This window comes from Nilaparvata lugens, chromosome 8 (assembly GCF_014356525.2).
Source record: "Nilaparvata lugens isolate BPH chromosome 8, ASM1435652v1, whole genome shotgun sequence".
NCBI classification, from domain to species: domain Eukaryota; kingdom Metazoa; phylum Arthropoda; class Insecta; order Hemiptera; family Delphacidae; genus Nilaparvata; species Nilaparvata lugens.
The window spans coordinates 27,210,222-27,226,804 of NC_052511.1; the positions used below are offsets into that span (position 1 = coordinate 27,210,222).

Below are 16,583 nucleotides of genomic sequence, written 5' to 3' on the forward strand. Positions count from 1 at the left end.
TCATAACTGAATCATTGAATGACTAATGCAGTGTGTCCTTACACTTTCGGAATACACACGTATTCACTGTCATACCAGAACACATCCCACTAGACACTAGAGTGACTGTGATGACGTGGAAAGAATTCCTAAGTATCAAAACTTGTGATTGAATAAATAGTTTTCAAGTATTTCGTAAAAAAATTTAAAGAATTCTAGAGCATGTAGTTCAATTTTGTAAATTGATGAGAGCTTTTAAACAAAATCGTGAAATTTTTAGTGTATGTACTGTACTGAAAATGTTTAATAGAACATATCCATAATTATGTTTGAACTAATTAGTTGATCAGGCCTATTTGTTGTTTTTGAGCAAGTTTGATACTGAACAGTCCTTGATCGATTTTCTTATTTTATTACTCTATTCAACATGATTATAATCACAAAATAGGACATAATAAACTACGAAGACAATATAAAAATGATCTGGTGTTGTGGGAACTCCTGACAAAAATGTATATGCTATACTTTGTTAAACACATTTTTTATAAAAGGGTAATACATTAAAGTGGAAACCATTGGAAGACAACTCCATCACTTCTCTTGATACATCTGGAATACATTAAGTTGTAGGCATTGAATACATTACAAAGGTGAGAAAATACAACAGGTGTATCACATGTGAGACAAAAACAAATCCATCAAATGTAATACAGTATAACAAATTCATCAAGTAAGACAATTCAGCAAATTGATTGAATGTGACACAATACAATTAGTTGATTAGGAGTAATATGCTATTGATCAGATGCGAGAAAATAATTATGAAACTTATGTTTGATACAAGACTATACAACAAATTGGTCAAATGTAGGATGATACAAATATCGTACAATTTGATCTGGTTAATTGGTTTCAATACTTGTAACATGAATTAGTACTACACAATGTTCATCCCATTTCTTGTTGATTTAAGTAATTACAATTGGAAAAAAATACACCAAATTGATGTTCTTCAGTTCATGATGAAGAAGGAAAGAAAGAGAAAGCACCGTTACCGAAGGTCGTCAAGTGGAAGATCAACGGTTTCACTTTCGTTTGGACCGACAGAGTTTGTCTCTCTCTCTCTTCTCATAGGCGCCTTTACTTCAACAACCCGCTGTTAAATTATTATCATGGACCGGCGTTGTTCACAACCTTCCAGGCCATGCTCTCAATCGTTTCGCTTTGTTCTGTTGGCATTCGTAGAACTTGTCACGAACAGCTGATTAGCTCAAAAATACTTAAAAACACAATGAACCATCAGACACCACCACCCAGCAGGCGATGCTCTTCAACAAATCATTATCATCATAAACGAGAAAAGCATAACAGACAGCACAGCTAAATCATCATTACCATAAACGAAGAAAAGTATTCATACTATTGAATCGCTTTTTACCGTAAACGTTTTATGATTTTTCCACTTTCTTCAACGATCTGCTTTCGGGTAACGGCATTTTGTGTTCTGACACTTGAGTGCTTTCCAAAATGACGGAAAGTATTTACGACCGTTTTTGAAATTATTTTAGAAATGAAATACACGCCGGGCTTGTTTTATGTGTCAGTTATTGATGACAAAGAGAATGACTAGTTCGATCGAACATTGTTTTATGTGACAAAGGTTCTATTGAGAAACCCTGAGGGACATTGATTCATTTACTTATATGGAAAAAATACTGATCAAAATAATTATTCTGTATGATGATACATTACTCACAATAATAACTTCCATAAGAAAAAATAAAAGTAATATGATGATCGAAAAAGAACAATATGCTTAGCCCAAAACTGGTCCACTCCCGATTTTTTTATAGATAAAATGACACACATATAATGACAAATAATGACCTGTACCAAAAATTGAAACAAAAATGTAGATTGATTCCACGCGATCCAAAAGCTTTGCTCCAGTGTCCAGTCAATGGGTCAATAATAGTTATATTTAGTTTGTAATAGTATTGTTTGTTTTAGTATTGTTTGTAATAAACATCCACAAATGATCAAATAATTCAATACTTGGAAATTGAGTTATCTTATCAAGGATTGAGACGTCTATTAGGTATTGTTTCCCAATTAATTTTCTTCCCATCATAAATCCTAGTTAATAACAATGAAGAATTATTGACACAATTGAGTTCGCAATTATTATGATTTTATTGAAATATTGGTTAATTTGAAAGGCTATGATTAGTGGATCTCATTATGAACTAGATTGTAATACAAAGAGAAACTATTGACCTTAATAAATAATAAACAAGATCTGATTCAATGTCGAGATATAAATAAACTCTAAAAGCGAAAGGGAAGACATTCTGCAGACCCGTTTAAAAAAATTATTATGCTCTTACGAAATTTCTCCCATTATGCCAAATGACAGAATAATCGAATAAGCACTTACATCCGGTTTGGTCGAAACATTTCTTTCGATTTGTAAGATAATAGTTGATAATGATGATGAGGAAAGCCGGTAGGTTGCTTTCCAAGGGCGCAAAAAAAGCGCGCGCATTGAGAAATGGCGCCAAATGCAAGAGATCCTTCCCGCCATTCACTTTCTTGCTTCCATTTTCACTTTCATGGATGTTATTACTACACTACTGCCCGCCTCTTCTAACTCAACAAAAAAATTCTTCTCCGTTTCTTTTATCTTGTCTTTCGCTACAACGAAAGTAAAATTAGCTTCATTACAGCTCTCACTGTGTTATCTTATTTCTTGTACTGTTTGGTCGAATCGAATTTCCGTTCAACACATTCCGCCAATTACCGGCCACCTGGCCACCATACCTGGCTTCCTTGCTTCTGCCATCATGTGTGTTGACAACAATTTCTTCCGCACTTGTTCTTCCTTATTGACAAGTGTGTAATACTTGTCAATGCCTGTGTAATACACTTCAATTGGATACAATGCCTGTTCTGAGTTTACAATAGTACTTTTATAATACTATTATGTAGTGTGAAATGAAATTACTATAGTGAGGTCCACGTTATAATAGCAGTGAAGAAAGATAACAGAACAACGTTGCCGACCCTCTGTCTTGTCAATGCCTTCTATAGACGGTAGCTGATACAGGTTTATTGATGCAATATTAACTGTTCATTTTCGTTCAAAATACAATTATTTTACTAAACAAGAAATTATATTTGTCAATAATTTCATAATGAATTTTCATAATAATTAAGATCAAATATTTTTGTTAATTAATTATTAATTCTACATTGTTGAAAGACGATCTGGCAACAGAGCAAAGCGAGAAAGAGATAGCGCTATCCGCTTTGTTGAATGATAGACAAGGATAGCAGTACCATTGCTGAGCAAACACTGCCATTATAACGTGGACCTCACTACAGCACTAATAGCTCACTGGTCCAAGCACACAATACAACAATGAACAGATTCCATAATGATAATATGCTATCTCATATATGCTTTTCCAATTTCTATCACTATATCATGCACTTATTAACTCTAAGAGTAAAATAGTTTCAGGAGAAACAAATTTAAAAGAGAATTATTTTTTGTGAAAATTAAATATTGTGAAACACATTTTTGTAATTTTATTCAGTTTATCTACTGCCTGCCTATTCATGCATTTTTAGTACAAGCACAATTTGGTTCGTATTTGGAAGATTTCTCCGGAGATACGCCCATGACTGACGGTTTTTAAATTTTCCCTGATTTTTCAAGTATGACTCAGGAAGAATAGTTCAAATTTAGTAAAGAATATAGAGATCAAATGGATCATAGCCGAAAATGAGAGTATAAGGAAATATGATTAAGGAAAAAAAGCCAATGTGATGATGGATGAAAAGAAATTGGCAAAATATGGGTGAGGAAGAATATAGTTCAAATTTTTCGAAGAATATAAGACTGATAGACAGAAGATTGTGATGGAAGGATTTCCATTATTCAATTTCTCATTAGTTGTTTTTTTTAGCTTTTTCAGAAACAAATAGTCCCAAAATGTTCAAACTTTGTACAGCTGAGGATCTGAAAAAGCGTTCTATGAGCATTTTTTCTAAATAAACATATTTCAAAATGTATTTTACTCTCGAGTAGGTAAGACCTACATTTTCAGATGTAGCCTACTTGTTTTATTCTATAACTGTGTTTCAATATTTTCAGTAGCCCCCCTAAAAATGAAAGTGAATGCTTTAGACTGTGTAATAAGATTGGGAGCTATATCTGAATTCTGAAGTAGACTGGAGACTGATAAACTGGTTATAGTAACATATGAATTGAAATTACAGTCAGTACTGTGTGTACACTGTACAGTACCGTATAAAGAATGAGTAAATTAATAAATTAAAATAAGCCGATTGAAAATGGATTTATTTTTTATAAATCACAAAGTATCTTGGAAGTTGAGCTTTATTATTCAATTCTATTAATATGTGAATGGGAGCCAACAAACTAGCTTGCACTCCCTAATGATAACTGTAGATCCGGCTCTGATTACACCTATAATACATCAGACAGAAACCACTTATATGCAGATCTTGATCTGCTAAGGATATAAATAAAATTATATAAATGATAGTGATGATTGTTTGATTGCAGGCCGTGATTGTGGAATAGGAGGCGCGATCAACTACCGCCAACCGCGCAATTACAGCGGCAGTTCTTCGCAAGGAAGAATTGTCAATGGCAAAGAGAGCCAAAAAGGAGCATGGCCATGGCAAGTGAGTAGAAGCAAACAGCATTCTGCCAGTTGGTTTCTAAATCAGACAAATTTGAAGTTTTTTCCAGCCTAAATAAAGTCTATAATAGTTAACATTTGTGTGGCATTTTCAATCAAAACAGAGAAATGTTCATTTATTTCTATAAAGCTAATTTTTCAAAGAATTATGTTCAGAGCAAAGTTTATATGACGAAGCAGGATTGAGGATTCCAATAAAAGGAATGGCAGGTAGCCTACTTGCTAAGTCAGATTTTGAAACACTTAATCTCAAAAAATGTATTTACTTCTTCGGAGCATATCAATCCTACAAGTGCAAAGTGCATTCAAAATTAGTCAAGTTCAGTCAAATTATGATATAGTCATAAATCAGGTCTACTATAGGTACCGTACCGAACACCATAGTTGGAAGGATTTTATCAAGTGCTAATGGAAACACAGTAGGTAGGCTATATTCAAACGAGAATACAAAATATATTATCAACTACCCTGAGGACTTCTGCGAATGCAAATATTGACAACCTGATGAATTGATGGAGGAAAATGTGATTCCAATTATTCAATTTGAATTCAATTGGCATGTTCAGATTTGAATTGGGCTTTACGATTAATAATAATAACTTGCAATGAAGATATTGTCAGATTCACAATGATTTAAGAGGTTCCACAATAATTATTGATAACGATTTCACAATCACTTCAGTGCCTAGATAGTACTGAATTTATATCTATTGAATTTTATTCAGTACGGACAGATCATTGCGAAAGAACCTTAATGAGCTTGACTGATGTAAGTTTTAAATTCAACTTTTCTTGGTGTAATGAATATTCTATTATTTCAAGGTTTCATTGCAAGTGCTTCACCCAAAATTGGGGTTGATAGGACATTGGTGTGGAGGGGTGCTAGTGCATCCTCTCTGGATACTTACTGCCGCACACTGCATACACAAGTAAGTCCAATTTTCAAATTAAATGCCAACCGTAGTAGTTATTTCCACTGATTTCAGTGATTTATGTTTTAATGAGGACACTTTCATTTGAATGAATAAACTTATATTTTCTCAATAGATGTTCTCGGTTTGAAATTTTGTTTCAAATGATGTCAATCTTTAAAACTAATTGAAAACTCAGAGCAGATATCTAGGCGATTGAAACCAGTACCTAATGTAACCGCAGTCATGGTTTGGTTCACCATTTTCCCCAAGCATTCAGGAACATATGATTGAAATACAAGGTGAGACTCTCTGGTCTCTCCTCTCTCCTCCATTAAAATAGTGAAGAGACCATATGCACCATTGAAATGATTAATTTTGATAGAAAACTCTTTCTCATTCATGCCTGATAAAAAGTACTTGAAGGATATATGTTTTTAGTTTTGTTGGCGCGGTAAGTTTTTATTACATTTTAATTATATTATAGAAGAGTTAATCTTAAAATAAAACTGTTTTTAATGAAGGAATTTTTTTACATCAACGTATTTTTTCTTCACTTTGGTTTTGCCTCATGAGATTTGAATTTGCCAATTTCTTTAGTTTATAGATATTGAAAGTATCATTCCATTTTTCATTTTTACTAGCATGAATTGATGAAAACAATTCAAACGCCCTTTGTATCACAAATTACATTGTACAATTCAATTAGCCTTCACAATAATTAAAGAACAGGATTTCCTTGTAAAACCATAATATTGTATTTATTTTGGAGGAATGCCACATAATCAATCATCATACAAAAAGCTTACTTTAGTATGATTTCAATGAATAAAAAAAAAGTTACCATTTCAACTGCATGTCGTGTGAAATACATAGAAAAAGTGTGATCATTTCATATTTTTCCACATGCTAATATAGAACTTTACACTTGATATTATGACTTCAATATTATAGCAATATCACCTCCCTATAGAGAGCTGAATGGAAAGCACCTCATCACAACTATATTAATGATACAAAATAATGGATATTGATCTATTTTTGCAGTGATATATTCAGTCTGCCGCTGGCCGCACTGTGGACGGTGGTCCTGGGAGACTGGGACCGAGAGCGTGATGAAAAAGGAGAGCAGAGGATTCCGGTTGAGGACATTCTTGTCCACGAAAAGTTCAACAACTACCAGAATGATATAGGTACGAGCAATGTAAGTAATTACAGTATGTATACCACTTGTAATGATAACACAGTCCAAAGTTAAAGTCAGTGCAACACGATTTTGAAAAGCATTGACTAGTGAAATTTTTGAATTTTATTTGGATAGGATACTATAAAAGGTACTATAATGGAACAAATTTCTGAGGAGAAACTTTTTTATTATTTTTTTCCTTTTTGCGATATGAGCGCCTCAAGTTGGAATCTTGGGGAAGTCCGATCCATTCCCAAATTTGGTAGAACATAAATTCATGAAGATTGATGATACCTTCACCAAGGCATTGCTCGTAGAATGACATGCTGGTACATGCTGGACAGAACTGGAATAAATTTCTCTGAAACTGATTTTCCAAAAAATCAAATACCGTATGTCTTGATAAACGATTACTTTGTGAATATTTCTTAAGAATTTCATGAATTCATTTGCCACCAATTAGGAAATGGAAATCTCAACTTTTGGAGCTTTCATCTCAAAAAGTAAAAATACTAAAAACTATTTTTCTTAGAAATTTGTTTTATTTTGGTAACTTGATATAGTATATCCAAATCGGTATTTTTACAAACGTCACAAGACCAGAAGTTTCCAAAAGCTCGGTGCATAGCCTTGGATGGAATCTGGAAGCAAATAGTTTGTATCACAATCTTGAAGCTGCATCTATGTTGGTTCTATAGGAGTTATATCCTATGTTTGGTTGCATTGTACCAAAACGTGGTTGTCACTTTGAGGGAAAATCCATACAGCCTGGATTAATATAGACATAGAAAGTAAAGATACCGTTCAAGATTATTTGAAATTGATGTTTTTTGTTATGACGAAACACTCTATAATAACATTATTGTTGTAGTTTAGACACTGTCATGGCTTACGTACTTTAGATAAAGGCTGGAGCGCAAAACTTGGCAACGTCGCAGTCAAGCTCAGCATCAGGCCGAGAAAAGTGAATTCACTTTGGTAGACTCCCGATTAACTACCAGTTTTATGCCCTTTATCAAATACCAATACTGAGAAAATCAATTCAATGATAGTAAAAAAATATATAATATTAACTAATAGACTAATTTTAACTTTAGCTCTAGGAGTTTCAAGTATAATGCCTAGCTTGGCAATATACTTCACAGTACTTACTTTCTGTGTCAGTATTTCCTACGAGCAATTTTAATGATCAAATGTATTCATTGATAGATGAAAGTATTGAATAGTACCTTCTAAATGTAAAATAAAAATATGGAAGTCGAATATTGTCTTCTTTTTAAGAAACTTCTGAATTTAATGCATTCGCTTTATGTGCATCTATAACTAACTATAAAATAAATAAATACATTTTTATTGACATTAAGCAACATTGGCAATAGACAAAGTCAAAACTATACTAACATTATGCAAGTCAGAAGGTTATAAGTTAATGTAATTGAAAGTATATACGATATACATATATAAACACATAAACATAACTACATCTAAAGTAAGCCCAGAAGAATTCAAATATTCATCACTATACAAACAACAGTACACAGGCACGGCCCTGGGGACTTTGCCGCCCCCCCGCAAGTATCCCGTCTTTAATTGTTAATCCCGGGTTCCACCCCTCCTTGAGCGATCGCCTAACGCCGGTTACACATTAGGCGGTTTCTGCCGGGGCGGTAATTTCGCCGTCGCCGCCGTTCGAGCAGTAGTCTATGAACTTGAATGGAAGCTTACACACTGGGCGGCAGAAACGCCGCGCGGCTATATTGCCGTTGGCGGCAGCTGTGCAGCCGTCCACTGCCACTGCGGCTGGCGGTGTTTTGCTGCTCTTGTCTACGCAGTGGCGTACGTGACCAAATGGGCGTTAACATATTTGGCGGTTGTCTACCGTCGCCGCTGATCAGTCGTCTTTCCCAGTTGCTCCAAGTCAGAGATCTTTGAAAATCAGCCTTTTAATTTGTGTCTTGTTGTAAAGTTTGTAAGTTGTTTATAACATTTATTTATTGTTTTAAGTGTATGTGGTTGACGAGTGTGAGAAAATGAGTAAGTTAATAGACAATGAGTTGTTAATATCATTTGTAGAACAGAGGCCAGTTTTGTGGGACAAAACCCTCGACATATTCAAGGATCGAGATGCAACAAGGAATGCGTGGAAGGAAGTGTGTATGGAGATTAGGGGGATTTTGAAACTCTGGATGACAAGAAAAAAACTGTAATATTTGTATATCGCTGTCGATTTAATAAAAACGTTCATTTCAATGAATCCAAGCAAGGCGATTTCTCTGCTGTCTTCTTTTCCTTCGACGGCACAACAAACGTGGTAAAAGTTGTTGCCTTTCCATTTTAAGTTAAACACTTAATAATATATACTTTTGGAAAATGTGCAAAATACAATTAACTGAACACTCATGAAACAGTGAAGTCACAACACATTTGCGATGAAGAACTACAACAATTATTTTGGCTACTGATCATACGATCATACTGATCATATTTTGCCGCTTGTTTGGCGGTATTTTTTCCGCTGAATGTGTAAGCTTGACTTTTTTTCGAGGCTGCGACGGCAGTTTCGCCGCCGCGGCAGAAACCGCCCAGTGTGTAACCAGCGTTACTATTGTGTCTCCGCTGTGATGCGACACCACAGAGTCTCAGTAAACTTTAAAAAATTATGTTTAACACTAGTTATTGACATTTAAACAAATATTTGACAATTATAAATATTGGGGAACAGTAAAGTCCAGTCAATATAGACATAAAAATGGGGGTTTGCTTGCAATTTATATCGTAGTTCTGATTTTTTAATATTTTATTTGGATACATGAGAGAGGTTCAGAACCAAATTCTTCATGTAAAATTCTCTTGTGCTAATACAGAGTGGCCCAAAAAGTTCGTATTTTAGGTTCATTTTCCAGTTTTCAGCTATTTCCGGCAAAATCAGTGATCGGACAGAAAAATTTGCTCTTGCCTTTTTTAAGATAATAAAATTCTGAATGAAATGAGATCATTCGGAACTCTCTATCTCCAATGAGTACTGAGCTATGATTTTTCAAATATGAGTGATATTTTAAGGAAAAAAATCAATTTTGATTATATTTAGTATTTGATCAACAACATATCCCGATTACAATCTAGATGTAAAATTCAAAATCCCTCTGGGCATTTTTAGCTTCAACCATCATCACCATCTATATTGTCCTCACAGTGATATTTCGCACAATGATATAAGCTCATGAGATCATGTTCTATGAGAATCAACCGTTAGTTGCACTTCATTTCAGTATTTCCTAGTGGAGAGGCGCGCGAGGACACGATCAAGGATCGCTTAAAGATCAAGCTATCAAAATGAAAAAGTTTTCTTTTTTCAATCATTACTTTCTGAGATATGATCGCCTAAAGTTTAAAATTTTGGGACAGAACATTTCAAATTCGGTACGAGATGAATCCATAAAATTCAAAGGATAAATTCTTCATGGTATTTTTGATTTAATAAAACAAAAATTTTCCGAAAATATCAATTTTTGAGCAAGTTTTTCAATTTACTAAAAATGACCAAAAATAGTGTTGAGTTTTTTTTGTGAATTGAATAACTTTTTCAAAAAATTAATATTTTCAGAAAATGTTTCAAAATTTTCTTGTTTTATTCAATCAACAATACCATGAAAAATTTATCTCTTACCGAATTTGAAATGTCCTGTCCCAAAAATTTAAACTTTAGGCGTTCATATCTCAAAAAGTAATGATTGGAAGAGAATGTTTTCCTAAGAAAACTTTTTTCATTTTGATATATACCGGTACAAATCGGAAAACTTTGAAAAATATCACCAGTACAAGAAAGTTTATTTTTAGCCTTTGCACAGCCTTAAGACGTACACTGCAACATAGTATTAGGACTTGCTAAGTAATTAGAACTACAATTTCTACAAGTTTGTTTAACACACCTGTTTAATTAAGTAGAACTCGTCTGATCTTTGCAATTCCTTCACCAATTCTTCAAGATCTGGGGACTGAACTATTTTATGTTCGCTAGACCACTCAGACGTTCCTGGGACATTGTTGATCTTAGAAAAGTCTTCATTAGCTCGAGGTTGAAAAACTTCTTATATAATTTTACCATTCACATTTGAAATTATGAATTTATTATTTATTTGTATTTTAAAATTTTCCGTTCCTTTAAATTTGCCGCCCCAAAACCTGCCGCCCTGTGCGGCCGCCCGGTCCGCCCACCCCTGGGGCCGGGCCTGACAGTACAAACAAGGCCCTGTTAAAATGTTAAAACAAGAAAGTAAAGCTTTAAGCAATCAAGGAATCAAACATCAATAATCATATCGGAATCCAAGAACTCTTGTATAGAATACATTGGTGTTTTCACTAACCAGTTGAAAAGTTTCATTTTAAATCTATCTGTAGACTCATTTATTAAGCTTAGAAGTAACTTATTGTACAGTTTCAGACCAATAATATTGTAGCTATTCATTGACTTTGAAAGCCTTTGGAATGGTATATTCAGTCTATTCTTTTTTCTTGTTGCATAAGAATGTATGGTATGTCTTGGAATTTTCTCTACCTTTGTTTTTACATGTATTAGAGCAGTGTATATATATATATATATATATATATATATATATATAAAGATTTATGATTGTCAAGATTCTCAACTTAATAAACAAAGGTCTACAATGCTCAGTACTATTACGCGCATCTCCTAATATCCTGATGGCTTTTTTCTGAAGTAAAAGTACACTGCTAACATGGCTACAATTACCCCAAAACAACACGCCATATAAAAGAATACTTTGAAAAAATGCAAAATAGGCTGACCTTACATAGCTATCAGGTACATAATTTTTTAATTGCTTCAACAAATAAATAACCCTAGACAATTTACTATTTACATACTCAATATGTGGCTTCCATATTAATTTTTCGTCAATATATATACCTAGAAACTTGACATTATTTACACTATTATCTGTTGGAATCTCTCTTAAGCTAAAAATCATTTGTTGAGTCTTATTATCATTCAATAGGAAACCATTTGCCCTGAACCATATGCTTGCTTGGTTTAAAGTATGTTCCATCGTAAAAGCGAGTTTTTGAAAATCTGAGTCTGAATTGAAAAAAGTGGTATCATCTGCGTAAAGCATTGACTGAGATGTCACTGATAATGGAAGATCATTTATCATCAGGGTGAACAGTACAGGTCCAAGAATAGAGCCCTGAGGAACACCAAACTTGATCATTTTACCTTAGATTTAGTATGACCTACATAGACTATTTGCTCACGGTCAAATAAGTATGACCCAATTAACATGAGGCTTACACTGTTCATACCGTAGAGACCAAGTTTATTCAGCAGGATTGTGTGGTCAACACAATCGAATGCCTTGCTGAGGTCACAAAAGGTAGCCTGAGCAAATTGACCTGTTTCAAAAGCATCCAACACTTTTTTAATCAGGGCATCTATTGCAGATGCGGTAGATCTACCTTTTATTAAACCAAACTGAGCTTCACTTAAAATGTGCTGTTCACTTAGGTAATTTGAGATCTGGATTTTTATTACTGACTCAAAGATCTTTGAAAATATAGGAACTAATGATATGGGGCGAAAACTAGATGGACAATCTTTTGGTCCCTTTTTATAAACTGGTACTACCTACTCTTGATAATTTGAGTATAGATGGAAACACTCCTTCCGTTATACAACTATTGATGCAGTAAGTTAGAGGTTCAACAATGCAGTCTATGACCTTTTTAATTATATTGCTGGATAAATTGTAGATGTCTACACTGTCAGATGACTTAAAGCTATTAACTATATCTAATATAATGTTAGGAGTTACTTCAGAAAAACCGAAGGCAGGCCTTCTTGCTGTAGTGCAACTTTCAATAAGTTGGGCAGCAGTAGTGATTGGCTGAGCAATTTTATCATGCACTTCTTCAACTGATTTTACAAATAGTTCATTAGAAGCATCTGGAGGAATACCCATACTAACATTACGACTCTCTTTTTTAACTTGATTGATCATTTTCCAGGCTGATTTACATTTATTACTGGAGAGCTCAATCTGAGTTGAGTTGTACTGTTTCTTGGCTGTATTTATAGCATTCTTATACTCAGTCCTAGAGTCCTAGCATTACAATACGCTAATCTAGATAAGTTTGTCCTGTCTCTTATATATAAGTGATGATACAACTGAGGTGTATCATAATAGCTCATTATATCTAGGCATAACACTGAGGTGTATACCAGGTGGAAGGTTTCCTCCTCACTTTGGCTTCAGGAGAGTTAGTTGTGACTCTAACAATTTTCTGTGGTATGCACAAATCAAAATAATACAAAAATATTCCCATAAAACGGTTAAAAATAGCTTCACCACCCACTTGGTTTGACAATTTGGCTACCCAATCTATATTTGATAGTGCAGATCTAAAATTTTGCATCTTCTCAACAGTTACAGGTCTAGTAGAAACCATCTTTGTCCTGACACCGCCATCCCCTTGGGCCAAATTCAATAGGCTCAGAAAAACACAATCATGGTCAGAAAAATGGAATGCTTTTACATCTGTGTAGATATATTGTGTGCCTATGTTGGTAAATATATTGTCAAGGCAAAAGCAGATCCCCTAGTGGGCCTTAAATTTGTGCAATAAAAGTTGAACTGCCTTAATAGATTTTTCAACTCATGAACTGTTGCCTTATCTTGTAGTACATTAAACTCAGCATTAAGGTCACCTCCCAGTACAATGCGATAATTTTTCCACCTGGGTCTACTGAACAAATGTAAAACCTCATCAAGACCCTGTAAGAAAAGAGCAGGGTTTCCTGAGGGCGATCTATAAAGAGAAACTAGAAAAAGTTATACACCGTAATGATAATCGATAGTTCAATAATATCTATCAAAGGGAATATATTGTACTACCATTTAGTTTTTGTTCGTAATAATATCCATCAATTTATATTAAAACACATCATCAAGTACCCTACCCTTTATTATTCTTTTTTCTTTCAAAACAAGACTTGTTTCAACTCATCTTTTTTTATTTAGGAAAAATGGCTTTAGATGAGTTGGAACTAGTCGTGTTTTGAAAGAAAAAAATACAAAGAGAACGGTATTGAAGATTTATATTATGTTTTAATAATTTCAAAGTAGCCTTATAAAGAGAAGTGATAATTCATATTAATAATGAATTAATAGGTTATTGATTGAATAAATTGCTGGAATAATGATAGTTCATTCAACTTTGTCCATTAACTCAATTATATCTAGGCATAATAGTATACAAAAAATCACAGAAGAATTGATATCCAATAGCAATAGTTTAATCTATCTTTACATATCTCTGTGGTTTATAATCACATTATTAACATATTATGATAAATCAAATAATTACTATCCCTACTAACAAATGCAAATGATTTCACAATATACAATAATAAAAATGATTCTACAAAATACAATTTTTCTAATGGTGTAATGAATCTATGCATATCAAAATAAAGCAAAGTCGGCCTGAACCATACGTTGCCATATTGAACATGTTCCGGCCTTCTATCTATAGTAGGCTGTGACACTGTGTATTTTTGTAAATATTTAAAAAAAAACTTACTTTTTACTTTCCTTGCCCTATTACCATAGGTAAGGGAAGTATTGCTTTCCAAAAAAAATTAAGGTACCCTAATTTCAAGTTTTCTATACGTTTCAAGGTCCCCTGAGTCCAAAAACATGATTTTTGGGTGTTGGTCTGTGTGTGTGTATGTCTGTGAACACGATAACTCCATTCCTAATTAACCGATTGACTTGAAATTTAAAACTTAAGGTCCTTATACCATGAGGATCCGACAATAAGAAATTCAATAAAATTCAATTCAAGATGGCGGAAAAAATGGCGGATAATTACTAAAAAACCATGTTTTTCACGGTTTTCTCGAAAACGGCTCTAACGATTTTATTCAAATTTATACCATGGATAAGCCCTATCAACTGAGTCTCATTTCTGGGAAAATTCCAGGAGCTCCGTAATATTATTGAGAAAAATTGCGGAAATCACTAAAAAATCATGTTTTTCACGGTCTTCTCAAAAACGGCTCTAACGATTTTCTTCAAATTCCTACCATGTATAGTTATATTCATAAGCCCTATCAACTGACATGAGTCTCATTTTTGGAAAAATTTCAGGAGCTCCGTAATATTATTGAGAAAAATGGCGGATAATCACTAAAAAACCATGTTTTTCACGGTTTTCTCGAAAACGGCTCTAATGATTTTCTTCAAATTCATACCATGGATAGCTTCACGATTTTCTCAAAAATGACTTGACCGATTTTTTTCAAATTCATACCCTGTATAGTTATTTATCGGCTCTATTAACTGGAATGAGTCTCCTTTCTGGGAAACTAATGGGGGGTCCACCCCATCCTTGAGAAATGGACTTTGTAGCCTCCTTCTCGTGCATGAGGTAGGTAGGTAGAGCAGTTCATAAAAAGAACACAATATAGTCGTGATATTTCATCTGTAGAACAGCTGTTTTGACGACTTTTAAAAAATATCAAATTTCACAATAATTTACACAAAGGAAAAAGTACTCTGAAAACAATTATACACATATACAGAAGTCTGATCGTAGTTTCAAATATGTTGCCGCCAATCGTCATTATGTTATTCCCCCTAAATCATTCTCGTTTAAGAATGAGGCTTATAGTTCAAATGAGCAAGAAAAGTTGTGTGAGTGTACCACACCAGATTTTTTGTGATGAGAGATGGAGTATGTATTTCACTCCTGAGGAGGAGCTTCAAAGTGTCTCAACCACGACAAAGATTAGTTTATTTAATATATATATATATATATATATATTATATATATATATATATATATATATATATGTATATATATATGTGTGTGTGTGTGTGTGTGTAATCAATATTACTTTTTAAAATAGGTACCGGGGTTCGTAAAATTTAGCAACAAAACATAATAGATTCGGTAGAATTTCTGCTAATAAATTTCAGGCCTACTATAGTAGGTGTTCCTTAATAATGATGATGATAATAATAATATTAATAATGATAAAAATATAGTTGGGAATCAATAATTTATTGTCAAATATGAGTTTATGTTAATATAATTTTTTGTAGACGTGTTCAAAATAATTTTGATAATTAATTTTCTAATTATTATTAATATTTTAGCACTGCTGAAACTTTCCAGACCCGTATCGGGTCGTATGATTCGAGCCGTCTGTCTCGACAAAGCTGAGAACAACTTGCCTAGACGCTGCATTGCTACAGGTATGAGACAATCTCTGCCACATATAAAATCAGTACCGTAATATCAACTTTCAAACTCAAAATACTGAAAGAATTTTTATTAGCCATTAAACATAGTATTATACAATCCTGGTCTAAGTTACAAACATGCAATAGGCTTCGTCAATATAAAAACAACACAATAGAAAAAGATAGCAATCAAAATCTTGGAACATTGGCTCACTAGTAGTTTGATTACAGGAATCTTGCTCGATAAAATTTTCATTAAGGAAATGGATGCCAATTCTAGTAAGATTTAAAGGTTTCAAGCTAATCAATAACTTGTAGGCTACCTATACTTTATGCCATTCTTTTTGGATAATGCTCTTATCAAATATTTTATGAAGTGTAAATATTATAGTAATTTCATACTAGGTACCCTTTTTAACATTATTTTACTTCTCACAACATATTCCGATTTTCAATAATCAAGTGGAATTCCTATAATTTCTCAATTCTTAATTTTCAAGTGGAATCA

The 16,583-nt window shown here is 33.4% G+C and overlaps 1 protein-coding gene across 3 annotated transcripts in view; it reads left to right on the top strand.

Moving 5' to 3' along the window:
* LOC111044875 (chymotrypsin-like elastase family member 2A) overlaps positions 1 to 16,583 on the top strand; it is a 28,257-nt gene that overhangs the window by 8,655 nt on the left and 3,019 nt on the right. For all 3 annotated transcript variants that reach the window (XM_022330119.2, XM_022330120.2, XM_039434390.1), the window contains exons 3-6: positions 4,574 to 4,695; positions 5,535 to 5,641; positions 6,671 to 6,816; positions 15,989 to 16,087. In XM_022330119.2, the coding sequence (XP_022185811.1) occupies positions 4,574 to 4,695; positions 5,535 to 5,641; positions 6,671 to 6,816; positions 15,989 to 16,087 (474 nt within the window). The remainder of the gene's footprint in view (positions 1 to 4,573; positions 4,696 to 5,534; positions 5,642 to 6,670; positions 6,817 to 15,988; positions 16,088 to 16,583) is intronic.